The 15,586-nt window shown below is 38.0% G+C and overlaps 1 protein-coding gene across 2 annotated transcripts; it reads right to left on the bottom strand.

Moving 5' to 3' along the window:
- Nucleotides 1–3,124: 3,124 nt before the first annotated feature.
- On the bottom strand, nucleotides 3,125–13,916 carry LOC131309877 (ABC transporter G family member 29-like). Of its 2 annotated transcripts, none has more exons than XM_058336566.1 (23): nucleotides 13,724–13,916; nucleotides 13,149–13,509; nucleotides 12,839–13,048; nucleotides 12,233–12,317; nucleotides 11,672–11,831; nucleotides 11,496–11,572; nucleotides 11,210–11,263; nucleotides 11,010–11,100; nucleotides 10,338–10,639; nucleotides 9,047–9,630; nucleotides 8,188–8,348; nucleotides 7,864–7,973; nucleotides 7,570–7,723; nucleotides 7,323–7,478; nucleotides 7,081–7,250; nucleotides 6,602–6,934; nucleotides 5,923–6,213; nucleotides 5,757–5,840; nucleotides 5,538–5,671; nucleotides 4,449–4,676; nucleotides 4,184–4,355; nucleotides 3,715–3,969; nucleotides 3,125–3,631 (listed from the first exon to the last, which is right to left on the bottom strand). In XM_058336566.1, the coding sequence occupies exons 2-23, from the start codon at nucleotides 13,436–13,438 to the stop codon at nucleotides 3,359–3,361; spliced, it is 4,374 nt and encodes a 1,457-aa protein (XP_058192549.1). In that variant the 5' UTR covers nucleotides 13,439–13,509; nucleotides 13,724–13,916; the 3' UTR covers nucleotides 3,125–3,358. The 2 variants fall into 2 exon arrangements, with proteins under 2 accessions (XP_058192549.1, XP_058192548.1); XM_058336565.1 differs by having other exon boundaries at nucleotides 9,047–9,645; nucleotides 13,724–13,913.
- Nucleotides 13,917–15,586: the final 1,670 nt, after the last annotated feature.

The following is a 15,586-nucleotide window of genomic DNA, read 5'->3' as shown; positions in this document are numbered from 1 at the left end:
CGCCAACAAACAAATTTTGAAATCATTGAAAATTTGTCTTGTGGTTAAATTTAGGATTTCGAGATTAAGTTGACCTTACCTCCGTAGTCGAAATCGCAATAGAAACATCACTCATCATGCTTCATATTACAATTTTGTAGACTTAGATTTACTCCGATTACACTTGGTCTCCACTCAGAGACTTCTTTAAAAAAAAAATTAGCTACTCGTCTCTATATCTCACATTTCCTTTCATGTTTTCCAGCTATGCACAACTCCTAGAATACAAATTTAATTTCTAAAAAATTTGTATCATTATAAAATTTTATGCAAATAATATAAATATAAAATTTATATTTAGAGATAATCATTTCTTGAATTTTGATGATAAATTTTGGATTATCAAGACACTGGCATTGGGAGACCAAGATGCTTTAAAAGTCTCCATTACCAGTGCAGGGCTAAACCAGTTTGAATCAAGAAGGATTGAGAAGCCCAAGAAGCCAAAAGGCCCAACTTGAAAACTCAATATCTGGCCCAAAAGTCTTACATTGCGGCCATGCTGTCCGACCCTTAGTCGCATAATCCTTTCTCTTAAAATATCCTACGCTCCCATTCTCAAATTTTGCTCTCGCAAATTTCAGTTGTTTGAGATGTGATTTAAAGACGCTTTCACGCTCGCGCACATGCACATGCATCTTGTTAATAGAGATGACAATTGAACCCGCCCCGCCCCGAGCGGGGCGGGTTTTCCACCACATTTTTCGGTTATTGTGTCAGGGTAAAAATACTACAACCCGACCGGGTTCGGGGTGATAGTACTTCGCCCCTAAACTCTCCCCGATATTACCCACCCCGTAATGTATTTATTAATAAAATTATACTTTCATCCTAATCTAATTATCATTAATACTTCAAATTTTATATTTTTACCCTAATATTATTATCATTATATTAAAAAAAACCGTTATATTTTTACGTTTATATTTTCACCATTATACTAAACTAACACTTTATTTATACTTATTTTCTTTTATTCTGCTTTTAGATTAGCAATTTTTTTAAATGTTTACGAAGCATGGCGGGGCGAGTAAATCCGTTTCCCAATCGGAGCAAATACAGGGTATCCAAAAAATACCCGGTCAGAACTGAGGTCGGATAATAATTTTCGGATCGAGGTATGCCCGTTGCCGAACCTGGAATGCGCCCACAAGCTTAAACATTTCGGCCATGTCTTATTGAGTTCGCTGCCGACGCAATAAACAATCGCGGAGACACTCTGTAAATGCATCTGCAATTATTACATCATCAAAAAGCGGTTTTCGCTGCAAACGTGGAATTGGTTGAAGGCTTGAAGCTACTGCTGCTCTCAAGAGGTGCGTACACAAGTATACAGATACACTTGATATATATGCTCTAAAATTCTGCAATTCCGTTGTTTGGATCATCCATGATTATCTTTCTATGATTTCATCATGTTCTAAAAATCGGAATTACAACGGTTAATCGCTGGCGGGCTCTGGCTCCGACTAATTGCTATGCACCGATTAATCGCTGATTTCTAATTGTGATGGACCGATTAATTGCCGATTACTAGGTTTCGAAGCTCGAAAGTGGCCGACCGCCTTACTAGCACCTAACAACTTTTAGAACATTTTTAGTTCCGCAACAATATAGCCTAGACAATTGTAGTTCGTTTTTGTTTCTGCTGAATAAATCAGTGAGATTGATCTACTTAGTTTATTAATTTGGGTTATGAGCAAATTCTCTTCAATCACTTTGTTTGCTTTAGCAGTACTAAACAATTTATTACTGTTTTGCGACTTGCAATTAATGGGAAATTTGGGTTGTGATCCGGTTCTGCTCTTTTATGTATAGAATGGGTTGGATCTGCCTGCACTCCTCTCTTTTGAGACCTTCCTTAGCCGGCGAAAGGAGCCACTAAGTCACGCTTGTTCGGTTTGGATTTTGAGGGAAGTTTTTGAGAGTAATGAGTGGGGAGAGATAAATAAAGAAAATTTATTGAAAAGCGTGTCCAGCGGTTTTGAGACCCCAAAACAAATAAGGTCCCGCGCCCGTACACAACCGGAAGGCACTCCAATTCTCAACTCAAGAGAGAGAGTACTTTGTGAAAAATGAAAATAGTAACATAGTAACGGGGTATCTCTTTGGGGTTTATCATGCACCTTTATGTAGAGAGACTAGACTTGACCTCCAAGTAAGCTCATGCCGAGCTTGTGCATTCCATGACGTCACAAACAACTGCCTCTCAATGACGACAGCCGGGTTGGATGTAGGCAGACACCACGTTGCCGAGTCGTCCTACTCGGCACAGATGTGGCTCCACCATGTCTTACACATCAGTCAAACCAAACCTTGACCCAACACCTTGCCCTGCACGCAATGCCACGGGGCCGAACTGCCCATCAAGTCGTCATAGGGCTTGGCCGTTGGGTCCTTCGGCTAGCTTTCCCCCTCGTCCAGTCGGTCCAGGTCACAAAACCTTTCGTCCGGCTCATTATAGGAAAATAGTGAGGTTCGGCTTAGTGTTTTCGAAAGACCAAACAAAAAGGGAACGGGGGGTTATTACTCAGCAATTTCACCCAATTTGTTATAGAAGATTTTCCCATTTGTGTACATGGTCTTTTTAATGCTTTTTACATATTCAGCGGCTCTAGAGTTTTTGGTGTGAGAGTTGCAGATATATTCCTGACCTGCTCATTGTACATCCTATTTCATTGGAAACTTCTTTGTTGTTCTTCACCGGGTGACCTACCTTTAAGCCAAACCACTTTAATTTGTGTTCTAGTGTGAGTGCTATGGTGTCTGTTGTCGTTTACCGACATATCTATTCCTCTTTCTCAGAACCTATCGAAATTTGTTTCGAAATTGGTTGAAACTTGGTTTAAGGTAGGTTGAATTGTTCTTCACTTCTGCATGTTTGTGTAGACTTTTGAAAAAGTTCAGGCAGTCTGATCGGAGTGGGGGTTACTCTTCAGGCATTTGGAGTTTAGTTTGATTTCTATACTGTAATCTTTCTTGCAATATATCGTGAACAAAAATTTGGTAGCACTCAATAAATTTCATTTGTGAGAATAAATAGACAAAAATACTACTAACAACAAAACAAGAAGAAACAAAAGGCTTTTGATGACACAGCTTGAATTGGCTGAGATACTATATCTTTTAATATTCTATTGGGAAAGCAATATTGCTTATTATCAAGAAGTTTCACTTCAGTGTCTACATATTTACATGATCACACCATAAACTTTGAGTACATCCTTTACGTATACTCGGTGGTAAAAGCACATTTGCAAACATCATGTTTTGATCCTAAGATATGAGACAAATGGACTATTTGACGCAACAATCTTTGCTACCGCCTTTGGAAGTTCAAAGTTTTGATGCAGTAAGCATACATGAAGGCAAAGAAGACTGTGAAACTAACCAATACCCCAGCGACTGGTCCGATGAAGTTTGGTTCATAGCCTAAATGATGCTCCAAGTACCATTTCACAGTTGGATCAGGCACCACCCCGGGCACTTTAATAGTGTCCACAATATCACCATACTGTGACACAATCAAACCGTAAACTGTCCACGCAACTGGGCAGATCCAGTAATACCATATCCACCACTGTGGGAGGCTCTACAAAAATCAATTGAAGGGGGGCAAATGGTGTCAAAATTTGTCTATGTAAAATAAATTGTCTAAGGGGAAATTGAAATTACCGGTCTGGGAATGAAGAAACCCGAGAAAAGACAGAAGAATGAAAAGAAACCAGCGGCAAAAAAGGCTGCTACTTGGAGGTTTGGGGTGATGGAAACGGTCATCATTCCAAAGTACGTGAAGTAGAGAAAGGAGACATATGTGATGAAGAAGAACCAGAAGAATTTATGCGCTGTCCATTCGAAGCCCACCATGGCATACACTATAAGAGCATAGTAGGAGGCTTGAACTAGCACATATGGTACTTCCACAATCACCTGTATGTCAGTTCACAACAACTCCATGAGTAAGATAAAACTTTATCTGAGATGAAATGGGAACCTTATTAAGGAAAGAATTGAGTTTTGGGGTTGACAGATAGAATGGAAGCTTCACAAAACTGAATTCTCTATCAGTTGGTTGAATTCAAAGTTTAATACTAGTAATATTTTGTGTCTTGTATATATTGACTATGTCAAACATTACCCTCACCTGTGCCAAGGCATACGGTAATGCAGAATACATTCCGGCAGCTCTTTCTCGATAGAATACTGTTCTTTCAACAGCTACCAGAGGTTGTACTGTGTTGCAATTATTTATTCCCATAAAAAGGACAGAAGAAAACATTGTCCCGATGATCATTGTCAGATCACTTGTGTTGTCCCTGGTCCAAATTAAAATATAAAAATGGAAGTTTTCTCCTATCACCAATTGACTCTTATATATATTTCAAATTTGGTTGGAACTAGACACAAACCTTTTAGTCCCAACCTGCCAAAAGATTGTTCCAATCATAAGGGCAGCTGCTAAGGTGAAGAAGAACCTCACAAGGTTGTAATCAGGACTTCTCCAATTAGTCCACCACTGCTTCCATAAGCAGGATTTGAATTGCCCCCATGTCAGTTGAGAAAATTGTGTTGGGAAATAGAGGTCTTTTGCCCCTGGTGGAGGTGCACTGAACTCCTGCACTAGAGCCTTATTTCTTCTGCTCAAGGACATGTATTAGTTTGAATCTATAGAATCTAAAATCCAAAAATCACATTGTATAGTTTAACTGGTTTTATTGATTTCAATGCTTATTCATATGTATATCATGATTTTCACCCAATCAGGTCACGCCAAAACTTTGGCTGCTCTCTTCTGTTTATTAATGTCTTACTTCAAGCCACTTGTGATCTCAACAGAGCCAGCCTGTCTTGCCACTGATAACATAAGTCTGAAGAACATACGTTCATGTACATTTTTCTATATACGTTTATAGAGCTTGTACTCTCATAAGCACAAGAAAAACAAATTTGTTAATACATTCTGCTTTTGTTTCCTTTACGATAATTAGCTCTATACCATTCGCTTGAATGCTTAAAGAGCTACCTCAAATTTTATCTTTTTAGTTTGTAGTGAGGTATTATAGTTCGTTATCGTTACAGGAAAACAAGCAGATGCAAGAATCTTTCCAACAACTAAAGAAGTAATATCAAACATTTTTTTGAAAAAGCTTCAAGCCGATTTTCAGGTGTGCTTTCAAATTCTTCTCGGCCTTGCATAAGTAAAAGTGCGTAATCTCCTGCATATGTATTCTAACAAATGCTTACAAGTTCATTTTTCTTATATATGCCTGTATGTAGAATACATTTGTATATATAGGTGTATAGATATATTTCTCAGGTTCAGTTTTTCAGATAGCAAGATATGTTGGACTTGTCGAGAAACCGTAGGTCGCCCATAGTAAGCAATTAATTAGCAGAAGAGAGCTGCCTGAGATTTGGCAATACCTGATGGAGTGAAATCCTTACTTATGCATGTAGAACGGAATAAATTGTAATGTACTTTTCACTTAGTTACTTACTGATACAAGGCTGATGATTTGTAGTGTTCAGAAAAATCTATCCCAAGCCGGACTTCTGCTGCAACTGAGCTGACTTCTAGCATCCATGTCGCTGGATTGTATCTTTCTTTAATTTTGGGAACTCCAGGAATTGCCTAGAACAAGTTGTAATTGTTGAATCATTTCTAGTTGTCTCTGTAACCCCAAGAATGGAGTAGATTTTTCATGAATGTAAAATACCTCGAAATATTCAATAAGCTTGTGAGAATTGAATCCCAGTGGTCCTGAGTACACTACTTGTCCTCCCATTTTCATCAGTAGCAGCTGATGCACATGATTGTTTGGTGTAACTAGATTTGTATATATACACGCCTATTCGTTTATGGAGAGAGAGATAGACAAACACCTCATCAAATGCTTCAAAGATATCTATGCTAGGCTGATGAATTGTGCAAACCACTGTTCTCCCTGTATCCACTGTGTTTCTCACAGTTCTCATAACAATTGCTGCTGCTCTTGCGTCAAGACCCGTAGTTGGTTCATCCATGAATATGATCGATGGATTTGCAACTAGCTCCACTGCTATGGTCAATCTCTTTCTCTGTTCTGTTGTCAAACCCGTTATTCCTGGAAGCCCAACAATAGCATCCTTGAGATTGTCTAGTTCAACTAGATCCATCACTTCATCCACAAAAACCTGGGAAACGAAACAAAAGAAAAAGGCTATTTTTAGTGCTACACCTTCCATTATCATTCCATATTAGAGCATCTCCGATGGCAAGCGAAAAGTCCTGCCAAAACTATCTTTTGGCTTAGGAAATAAAGAGATCCCACTCTGAAAAAAAAAATGATGTGGCAAAACCCTGGCCAAAACTTGGATTGTCTTAATACTTGCCATTTCAAGATCACGGATGGTCAAAGATGCTATGGGAATTAGTTTTGCCAACATGGTATGTAAACCATGGGAGCACTATAGCCAAATAAAGAACATTTTTGGCACTGTTGTTTGCCAAAATTGGCAATGGCATTTCAGCTAGAACCGTTGGATTTGCTCTTCAAGTGATTTATGAATGGAAGTTTTTTACCATCTTTTTGTCCTTATTGACTTCCTTTGGCAGTCGAAGGAAAGCCGAGTAAATCAAGGATTCATGAACGGTGACTTGAGGTGAGTGGATGTCATTTTGCTCGCAGTATCCAGAAATTCTGGCAAAGGTTTCTTGTTTCTTGGGGAATCCCGAAATCCTAACATCACCTTCAATGTAACCACCTGTTTTCCTGCCTGCTAGCACATCCATTAGTGTCGTTTTTCCAGCCCCACTGACTCCCATCAGTGTGGTCAGAACACCAGGCCTAAATGCACCGGTTACTTCCTGAAGTAATTGGAGCTTGTCCTCCGTTACTCCTTGTTCCTTCATGTCCTGTTGCAATCCACATAATTTGCTAGTTCTTGAGTTTCTAAGACTTCGTTTACAAGTAATTATCTTAGTAGTGCTAAATTGCTAATATGCCAAAATGAATAGCATTTGACCTGAAATGGGATTGAAAAAGGAAAATGGTGACTTACTGGGGGCATATCCACATAATAATTCACGCAATCGAAAGACAAGGAGAGAGGAGTGAAAGGAAGAATCATTCCTCTCTTTGGAGTGACTCCACGCGCAACCTCAAGATTTGAATCTTCATTTCTGCCATTGACACTGGCTTGGCTGCTCATTCGTTGGATTCCCATTTCTCCTGAATTTTTTACAATGTAAGTGACTCTGGAATTGCTATATTAACTATTCATATCAGATGGATGATTCTTACTTGAATTGCTCCCGTCAGCAGCTGTTAAAGATCGGGGAAGCAAACCTAGCTTCATTCTGGTTGTTCTAAGTCTCTGTGCTTCCTTAGTTTCTTCTGTGTCAGCTTCCATCTCCCTTGCTGTTTCTTTGGAGATTATAGCTTGTGGCTTTCCTAGAGCTATTTTTAATGGACAATACTATAGTATCAGTCACCACTCCAATGAAGAGAGAAAATCCCTAGTTCTTTTCGAAGATAATTTTGAACTTACGGTTTAAGTACATGAGAGCAAGGGTGAAGAGAATGTTGAACAGAACTGCAAAACCCAAAAGAGCTCCTGCCCCAATCCAAAGCCAGTTTCTTTCAGTGAACACATCCAAGTTCTTTAGCACTTCGACGCCCAATCTAGTAATATTATCTGAAGCCTATAACAGCATAACGAAAACAAATTTACTACTCCTTTTTATAACTTTCGCCAATCTTTCTTAAGAATGAAGTGATTGACTTGGTAGTTGGAAAGAACACGTGAAAATCAAAGCATGGTAGCAAAGCACAAAAAACTTACCAATTTGTTCATCCACCTTGTAGCAAACATCTCATTTACAGCCAAAGCATTGAAACCGTAGGTCATAGGCGACACCCAGTAACCCCACTCCCACCACTTCGGGATTTGACCTGGCACATAGGAAGCGACTCTTCATTCGTTTAATTTTAACTGTCTAGAATTGAACAAATTTTAGAGAAGAGAAAAAGTGGATGGAATCGTGCAAGTCTCGTGGTAATGTACATATTCTTAGTTCTTTGTAACCACAAACACATTCCTATATTTGTGCTTTTATCTTTGTTTTTTAATTAGAGCTTTTTCAATTTTTGGAGTTGTAGGACTAGCCTTTACGAAGGATGAAACCACCAAGCATGAAGACAACTAGGAGAGCTATAGATCCACCGGTGTTGGCTATGATCATGGTCCTACTGACTCCAGCAATGAGCCTGAACAACCCAGCAGCCATTTGTTGGAGCAGAAACACTACCAACAATTGCTTGAAGAACCTGTAAAGAAGAAAAACAGAGAATGCAAAATTAGTATCCATAAATCCCTCATACCAAACAAAATGCCCGGAAAGTACATGTGCCAAATTCATTCTTGTGTGACCACCCCACATGCTATGAAGAACTGACACAACTAACTAGTTGCCATATGCATGTCGTCACACTGGCACACGTATGAAGTCTGGAATTATGAGTCCCAAGCTTTATCCATTTAGCCATGAATGCTTAGTGGAGATCCTCGTTCATTGGTTCCTAACCAAATTGAAATGAAATCTGTAGTCTCTTTAATTTTGCTAGTTTTTTTCCCCCTTAGACAAGTCTTCAGTCTTGGACACTTCTGAGTTCTGAGACGTGTTCAACGTAGACACACCAGGGACACGACATGGCATGTTTTAGAAGCTGAGGGGCTTACACCTTTTTTTTTTTTGTTGCTTTGACGATGGTTGGTTATTTGAAATTTTGTCGAATACTTTTGTATTGTGCCTTGCTGTTAGTCTTTTTTGGTAGTTTGAGTTTCTTTTGTTAATACAAAATCCATGTTAATACAATTATGCAACAGAAATATTTTGTTCACCGTATCCCTCTCCCCATTTTTTTTGGAAATTACCGTGTCCTATATCCATTTGCTTATCTTTGTCTGGGATGATACTTCTTAGACCAGACCAATGGCAAGTATGAAATGGTCAAATCACGGTTACCTGCTAGCTTCAGGTGCAAATCCAATTGTGTAATATGTCACGACAGTCCAAGCAATGGACTCGAGCACCGATATCGGTATTCTGAGCAGGAAAGTAGGGAGTGTGAAAGCCCAAGTTGGGTAAAACAGCAGGTCTCTGTGCTTATAAAACACTGGAAGCCTTTTCACGGTAAGTGATAGTTCGGCGTGACCATTGAACATGTTGATGATCATGGTGAACAAAATTGCACCAACATATATAGCCCCATCCTCTTCATTCTTAGTGTGCATTCTAGTCCTCAGGAAAACCGTCGAAGTGAAGATCGCCAAAATGATGATCTGCGCGGTCTTGAATACGTACGCGAAGGAGTTTCTCTTGATCAGCAGCCATTCTTTGTCAAATGAGGCCTTGAGAAGTTCCCACATGGGGACTGAATATTTTTTGTAGACTAGAGCAGCCGGGTGGCTTTGGGCCTTGTCGTAAGGGCCCGAGAGCTCGTTCTTGAGCCGGAGGCCCGCGTGGAATAGTTTGAATCTGTTCACGAACTCGGTGACCGATATGTATCTGTATGGCTTGGTTCCGTCGGCCCAGTATTGCTCTTGGTCCTTCCTTGAGGTAACCTGTGAGAAATTAGAATAGAGACTAGAGAGATAGCCTTGGCTTAAGGCCTTGTTTGTTTACGTGCTCTTTTTTTCAACTCATCTCAACAAGAGGCCAGAGAATTATGCCCCGTTCTGTTGAGGGAAACAAGTACTTATTTTTTAATTAAATGTGATGTCTTGTGAGAGAATGATATGTCTCGTAAAACAACAAATAAAAACTTTAAAAATAAGAACCTTAATGGAACGGGGCCTTAACCAATATGAACCAAATTGTGTCTTTTTGTTTTTGTTTTTTGTGAGATTTCTTCCAAATTAAGTTCCTATTTTAGACAGAGTTATATTTGCTTACTCGATCAAAATAAAGGAGAAAGAAAAACAAAAAAGTCTGGCTGTTGAAAAAAAAATCATTAAAGATGAAACCAATTCTTTAATAAAGAAGGCTGACTTCCAGAAATGTCAAAACATGTCTGGGCCTAAATTGGGCCTTTACTATTTTCATGTTTGGGCCTCAGCTCAAGTAATGGTGGGCCTTGACGCACCATAATGCTATGGGAAAATGACGGCCCAATACGTGTTTTGATAATTAATACCCGTCAAGGACAAGCTAAGAACATTTGTTAATGCTAAAAATATCATTAGCGGGTATTAATTATCAAAACACGTCCTTAGCCTTGACCATATTTTCATGTTTGGGTTACGTGTGATTATACCTCTTGCAAGAAATCAGCGGTTCCTTTCCTCCGTGGGCAACTGAACCCACAACTCTGGAAGAACTCAAGTACGTGCTCCCGAGGGCCCTGATAAACAATCTGGCCCTCCGATAAGAGAATGATGTCGTCGAACAGATCGAACGTCTCGGGAGCAGGTTGGAGTAGGGACATCAGGATGGTACCTTCGGTGAGGTGCACAATTTGCTGCAAGCACTTCACTATTTGAAATGTTGTTGAGCTATCTAGGCCTGTTGATATCTCATCCATAAATAAAGTTTTCGTGGGCCCAACAATCATCTCCCCTGCGTCAAGTCGGTAGTTACATTATGAATGTTGAGAAAATCTTGTTTACAGAGTAGCTGTAAACAAATATTTACGGAGCTAGCTCAATTTCGGTCGTTTAAAAGTGTTTTAGACGATCCGGATTAAAGTTAATCTTTTACATGTAAACATATCTCAATCATTGATTGTCAAAACGGACGATTGAGATCGCTAACCTCCATAAAGAGCTGCTTTGCAGCGGGTCTGTAATAAAGTTTCTCTCTTTCGAGAATCTTTTATTGGGGTTTCTATGCATGGAAGTAGGTTGGATTATTGCTTAATAATTGGCTTGTTCGACTTCAAGCAACTTATACAATTTATACTCTTTTTCAAATCATAAAGGGGGTCAACCTGTTGTTACTCGCTTTTTTTGTCCTCCTGATATTCCTCGTTGCATTTCATCACCGACAATCGTGTCACGACACACATCAAGTCCTAACATCTGTGTATAAGTTTAAACAATAGAGAGTTATAAGTTAAACTAACTCTAGTTGTTTAGCAAATTGTTGAGTAAATAAGTAATACGATCGAGTCGAGCTTATTAGCGTTACCCTGAGGGTGTAGTCGATAATTAGGTTGCTCTCTACACCTTCCATTGCAGTTGCCTAATAAATATACAAAAGAGAACTATTACATTTAAAAAAAAAAGATACCTAGTACAGTATATGAAATTGTCCAAGAAAGAATCCTAGACGGTCCAGATTCACTCTTATCTAGATTCTGGACCGTCTAAGATTTTTTCCTGGAAAGTTTTATGTTTTCTTTTTATGTATCCTATCATTTTTGTTTAAAAAACGGCCAATATTCACCCAAACTATTTATGTGTGTGGCAACTACCTTCATGAAAAGGTCAACCTCGGACTCAGGAAAAATTCCAGCATCTCTCTCCCTTCTTGCAAGCTCAGTCAACAGTTCTACAATTTAATCATTATCATGAAAATGGGACGAATATATTTATATATATAAACACAACCTACGTGTGAAATTTGGTAAAATTTGATTGGATTTAGTACCATATCGGAACCCAACCCCTTGGCACCTTGCGGAGAAATTCAAGGTTTCTTTCACAGTCATTTCTCCCATATGAACATCATTTTGGTTTATATATGCTGATGTTTTTCGTGGTACAAACTCGTTGAGCATGTGTCCGTTATAAGTCACTTCTCCTCTTACCTGCTCCACAATATTAATACGTGCTTAACACGATAATAGAGATAACAAACTATTGACGGGTTTTGAAAAAGGAATGAGAAAATGTACTCAAACATATCAATTTTCCTCAATTTGTTTTTGCAATATCCAAACATAAATGTTATCCTAATCCCTAGGAGTTTGGCAAAGTGGTTGTGAGAAATTAATATATTTCTCCATGAAGTTACAGGTTTTATTAATTTCCATGGAGGCCAAACATTCTAAACATTAGGGCCACTGAGAGTTATGCCCAATTGTTTCTTTCAGGGCTCCATAATTAGTAGAGGTGCGCAAGCTAACCCAGACATCTAGTTGCCAAAACAAATGAATAGATAAAATGTAATCCTTAGTCATGGGTCATGGAGGAGTCTTGTAAACCTTACCTTCAAGCTGCGGTCCAACTTTCCAGCCAGTGCCAACAAGAGGGTTGTCTTTCCAGAGGATGGTGGGCCCAACAAAAGTGTCATCCTATTATAAATTTAAGTAATTATATCATCATAATTACTAGTACTCCAGTACATAAACCACACCATGCATAGATAACAGATTTTAGAATCTAAAAGAATGCTTTGAAGGTAAATGGCCTTTCCTGGCAATTCTTGACTTTGGACAAGTATGGCTAAGGAGAAATTTTTCGGTGCCAGGGGCTATATTCCACGTGGTACGCTTTCGGCACATTCGAAATGTCCAATACACTTTTGAACGACCGGAATTGAAACCATTTGTCTTCTCTCACCCCAACATTTTCCTTCTCATTTTTCTCTCTCCAAATCCGAGCCGTCAAAAAAAGGAATGGACTTCTCAAATGCACCGAGTAGGCACCACATGGTACCCACCCGGCATTGAAAATTTTTGCATGGCTAAGGCTTCATTTTTCACCAGCTTTTTGTAATATTTTCATGTGTTCTACTTCAAAAAGCTGGTTGCAAATGAAGCCTGATAACTTAAACGTAGTACTTCTTTGAGACGAGGAACTCGATGAAGTTTACCTGGACGGTTTTATAATTCCGGAGGCGTCTTTTAAAATTTTGAGCTTTGTTCTTTCGGCCCATCGGATCCCAACCAAGCTCAAAGCGGATTCGGCAATGTTTAAGACCGTGTTTGGAAGAGTGGGCAGAGCTCTGTTGCTAACGTAGCAATCCGCTTCTATGGTTAAATGCTCAAACCTAACCTCTACCGTTGGAAGTTTGATCCCAACCCTTCGTTATTAACAAGAAGAATAGAGTAAGAATTATATACATTTTCTTTGTAATGAACGAGAAAAAAAGGTTACGTACGGAAATGAACTCAATTACGTACTTGTCAATTCGGTTCCTAAACTTTTTCAAGAACTTCTCGTTGTCTTCCTCAGCAACCCTAAATAGACTATTGATGAGTTGTGCTCGATCATTCAAATCAAGCTTCCGCACATCAACCTCCTTGTGTACCTCCTTGCTGTTCTCGCCGTCTCCTTTCTCCGCGAAAGTTTTTATGATACTTGTTCGTAACCTAGCGTAAGTTGACAACTTCTCCAAAGCAACCCATTTTAGAGCTTCCTCGGCATGACTGCTCTTTTGGCTACCATTGCCACTTCCAATCGCTTCTTCCATACTCCAACTGACACTCCTGCTAATGTTCTGGCTTATCGAATCTCGCACTTCTCTTCCTCCATCTTCTTTTCCTGAGATGAATGTTCTAATTAAGAAAATCTTAATAATTAATAATACAAAGCAAAAATATGCTTAAAAAGCTGGTGCAGAACACTTGACAACTCGCCTCTTCAAGAGAATGAGATTTAACTGAGTGATTCAAAAATAATTAAAGAAATATGGGTAGATAAAAAAAGAAGAAAGGGAAAACATGAACACAGATAAATATTGGAAATACTAAATTACTTGTTTGGGATCTTGGGAACTAATGTACATAGGGAAATTTGGGGGTGTCCTCTCTTACACATGTAGATGTAGAGGGAGAGTGCACATATATATATAGACTAGTGGATTTCTCGTGCCTAAAGGCACTCCTAATAATAATCTCATTTTTTTAAATATCCGCACGCATTAAAACCTTATCTCAAATCTGTAGTATAAAACATAGTGCTTTTCCTTAAAAATGTCTAGAAATACAAATAAGAGCAACATTTATCGTCATCCAACTTTAGTTTGAGAGAAATAGAGAGAGGAAGAAAAATGTTTCAAAAAAAAGGAGAGAGAAATTTGGTAAGGAAAACAATAATTAGGTTTTCCTTTTTTGTTTATTTTCTTATCACATGGTTACTATTTTAACCAAGGGTAATCCAACTTGATAGAGATTTTGTAAGGAAAACAATAATTAGGTTTTTTTTTTTTTGTTTCTTTTCTAATCACATGGCTATTATTTTAACGAAAATAATTCGATGGCTATAAATGTTGCTCTCATTTATATGCCTGGACATTTCCAAAAAAAACTACTCTATTTACTATTTTAACGAAAAATAATTTGATAGCGATAAATGTTGCTCTCATTTATATGCCTAGACTTTTTTAAAAAAAAAAAAACTGTTATGTTTTATAATATAGATATATGTGTGTCTTCCTATTTACCAGCTGGCCTATGAATCTGGAACTTGTTTAGTATAGGCTCCCAAATCTCTCTAGAAAAATTGCAGTCAAAGAAAAGATTGAGCAGCAATGATTAAGTTAAGTTGTTAATCTTGATGAAACTAAAGTCTCCTAAGAGCATCCACAGTGGACTAATCAAAATTGGATAATCAAAAGTTGCCACATCATTTTTTGATCGATTATTCATTTAAGGGGTTGCTAACGTTAGTAATGTAGATATCTACAGAGGCATAATTGAATATTGAATAATCAAAACTTGCCACATCACTTTTTCAACTTATAAAAATTTAAAAATTGTCATCATATAAAAAAATTTAAAATACTTTTCAAACTAATAAAAACATGTTATTAGAAATAGAAAATAAATTTTTGAAAACTTCTAAATTTTGAAAAACACTTTTTCAAAAAAGTTTTAAAAATAAGTTTTTGAGAAAAAGACAGTTTTTTTTAATAATTTTTTTTGAAAAAAAATACAGTTTTTGAAAAAAGGTTTAACTGTTTTTGTAAAAAAAAAAAAAACTTCTTTTAAAAATACAGTATCTTTCTTAGAAACATTGTTGAGAGAGAGAGAGAGCGAAGGTTTTAGTTATTGGCAAAAAGTTGTTAGTTTTGATTATTCAATGACCAAAATTTGATAAGTTTCTAAGAGGTTGTTAAGTTTGGTTATGCCACTGTGAGCACTTTTTTGAGGGAACATTGCTAACTTTAATAACTTTATGATTTTGGTTATTCCATCTAATAAAGAGGCAGTTAAGCACTAAATCATCCCCAAACTCTGGATAGATGATTAGATGAAACATGATGTGAGATGGCCAACACTAGGGAATAACATTTTTTTTTCCCATGCAAGCCGAAGTACGCAAGAGGCTTGGGGGCCTATATTATTACTAGGAGATACCCAGAGCCGGCTTATGGCATAGGCGAGAGAAGCAAGGGCTTCGGACCTCCAAAAAATGTTAAAAATGAGGGGCCCCTAAAATTCTAGGATCTATATATATATATGGCCCAAAATTTTTTTTGCAGTAAATCTTTTTTACACAAAATAGGCCAATTGAAATTTGGGAGCTACAAAATTTGCCCAAATGATGAAATTACTCATTAGAATCACCGGGGTGATCGAAAAAAAGAAAGAAAGAACAAGAAACACCAATTCAAGGG

This window comes from Rhododendron vialii, chromosome 12a, assembly GCF_030253575.1.
Source record: "Rhododendron vialii isolate Sample 1 chromosome 12a, ASM3025357v1".
Taxonomy (NCBI): Eukaryota; Viridiplantae; Streptophyta; class Magnoliopsida; order Ericales; family Ericaceae; genus Rhododendron; species Rhododendron vialii.
The sequence above is the reverse complement of the archived record's forward strand: the minus strand, read 5'-3'. Positions and strand labels throughout refer to the sequence as shown.

What these genes read in the sequence shown, in the direction of transcription:
- LOC131309877 (XM_058336565.1), bottom strand. Translation starts at nt 13,438, where the DNA reads ATGGAAGAAGCGATTGGAAGTGGCAATGGTAGCCAAAAGAGCAGTCAT. An exon ending in AGTTGGACCGCAGCTTGAAG is followed by an intron (nt 11,832 to 12,232) that starts GTAAGGTTTACA and finishes ATTGTGGAGCAG; the next exon opens with GTAAGAGGAGAAGTGACTTA. An exon ending in TGCTCTCATGTACTTAAACC is followed by an intron (nt 7,479 to 7,569) that starts GTAAGTTCAAAA and finishes CATTAAAAATAG; the next exon opens with CTCTAGGAAAGCCACAAGCT.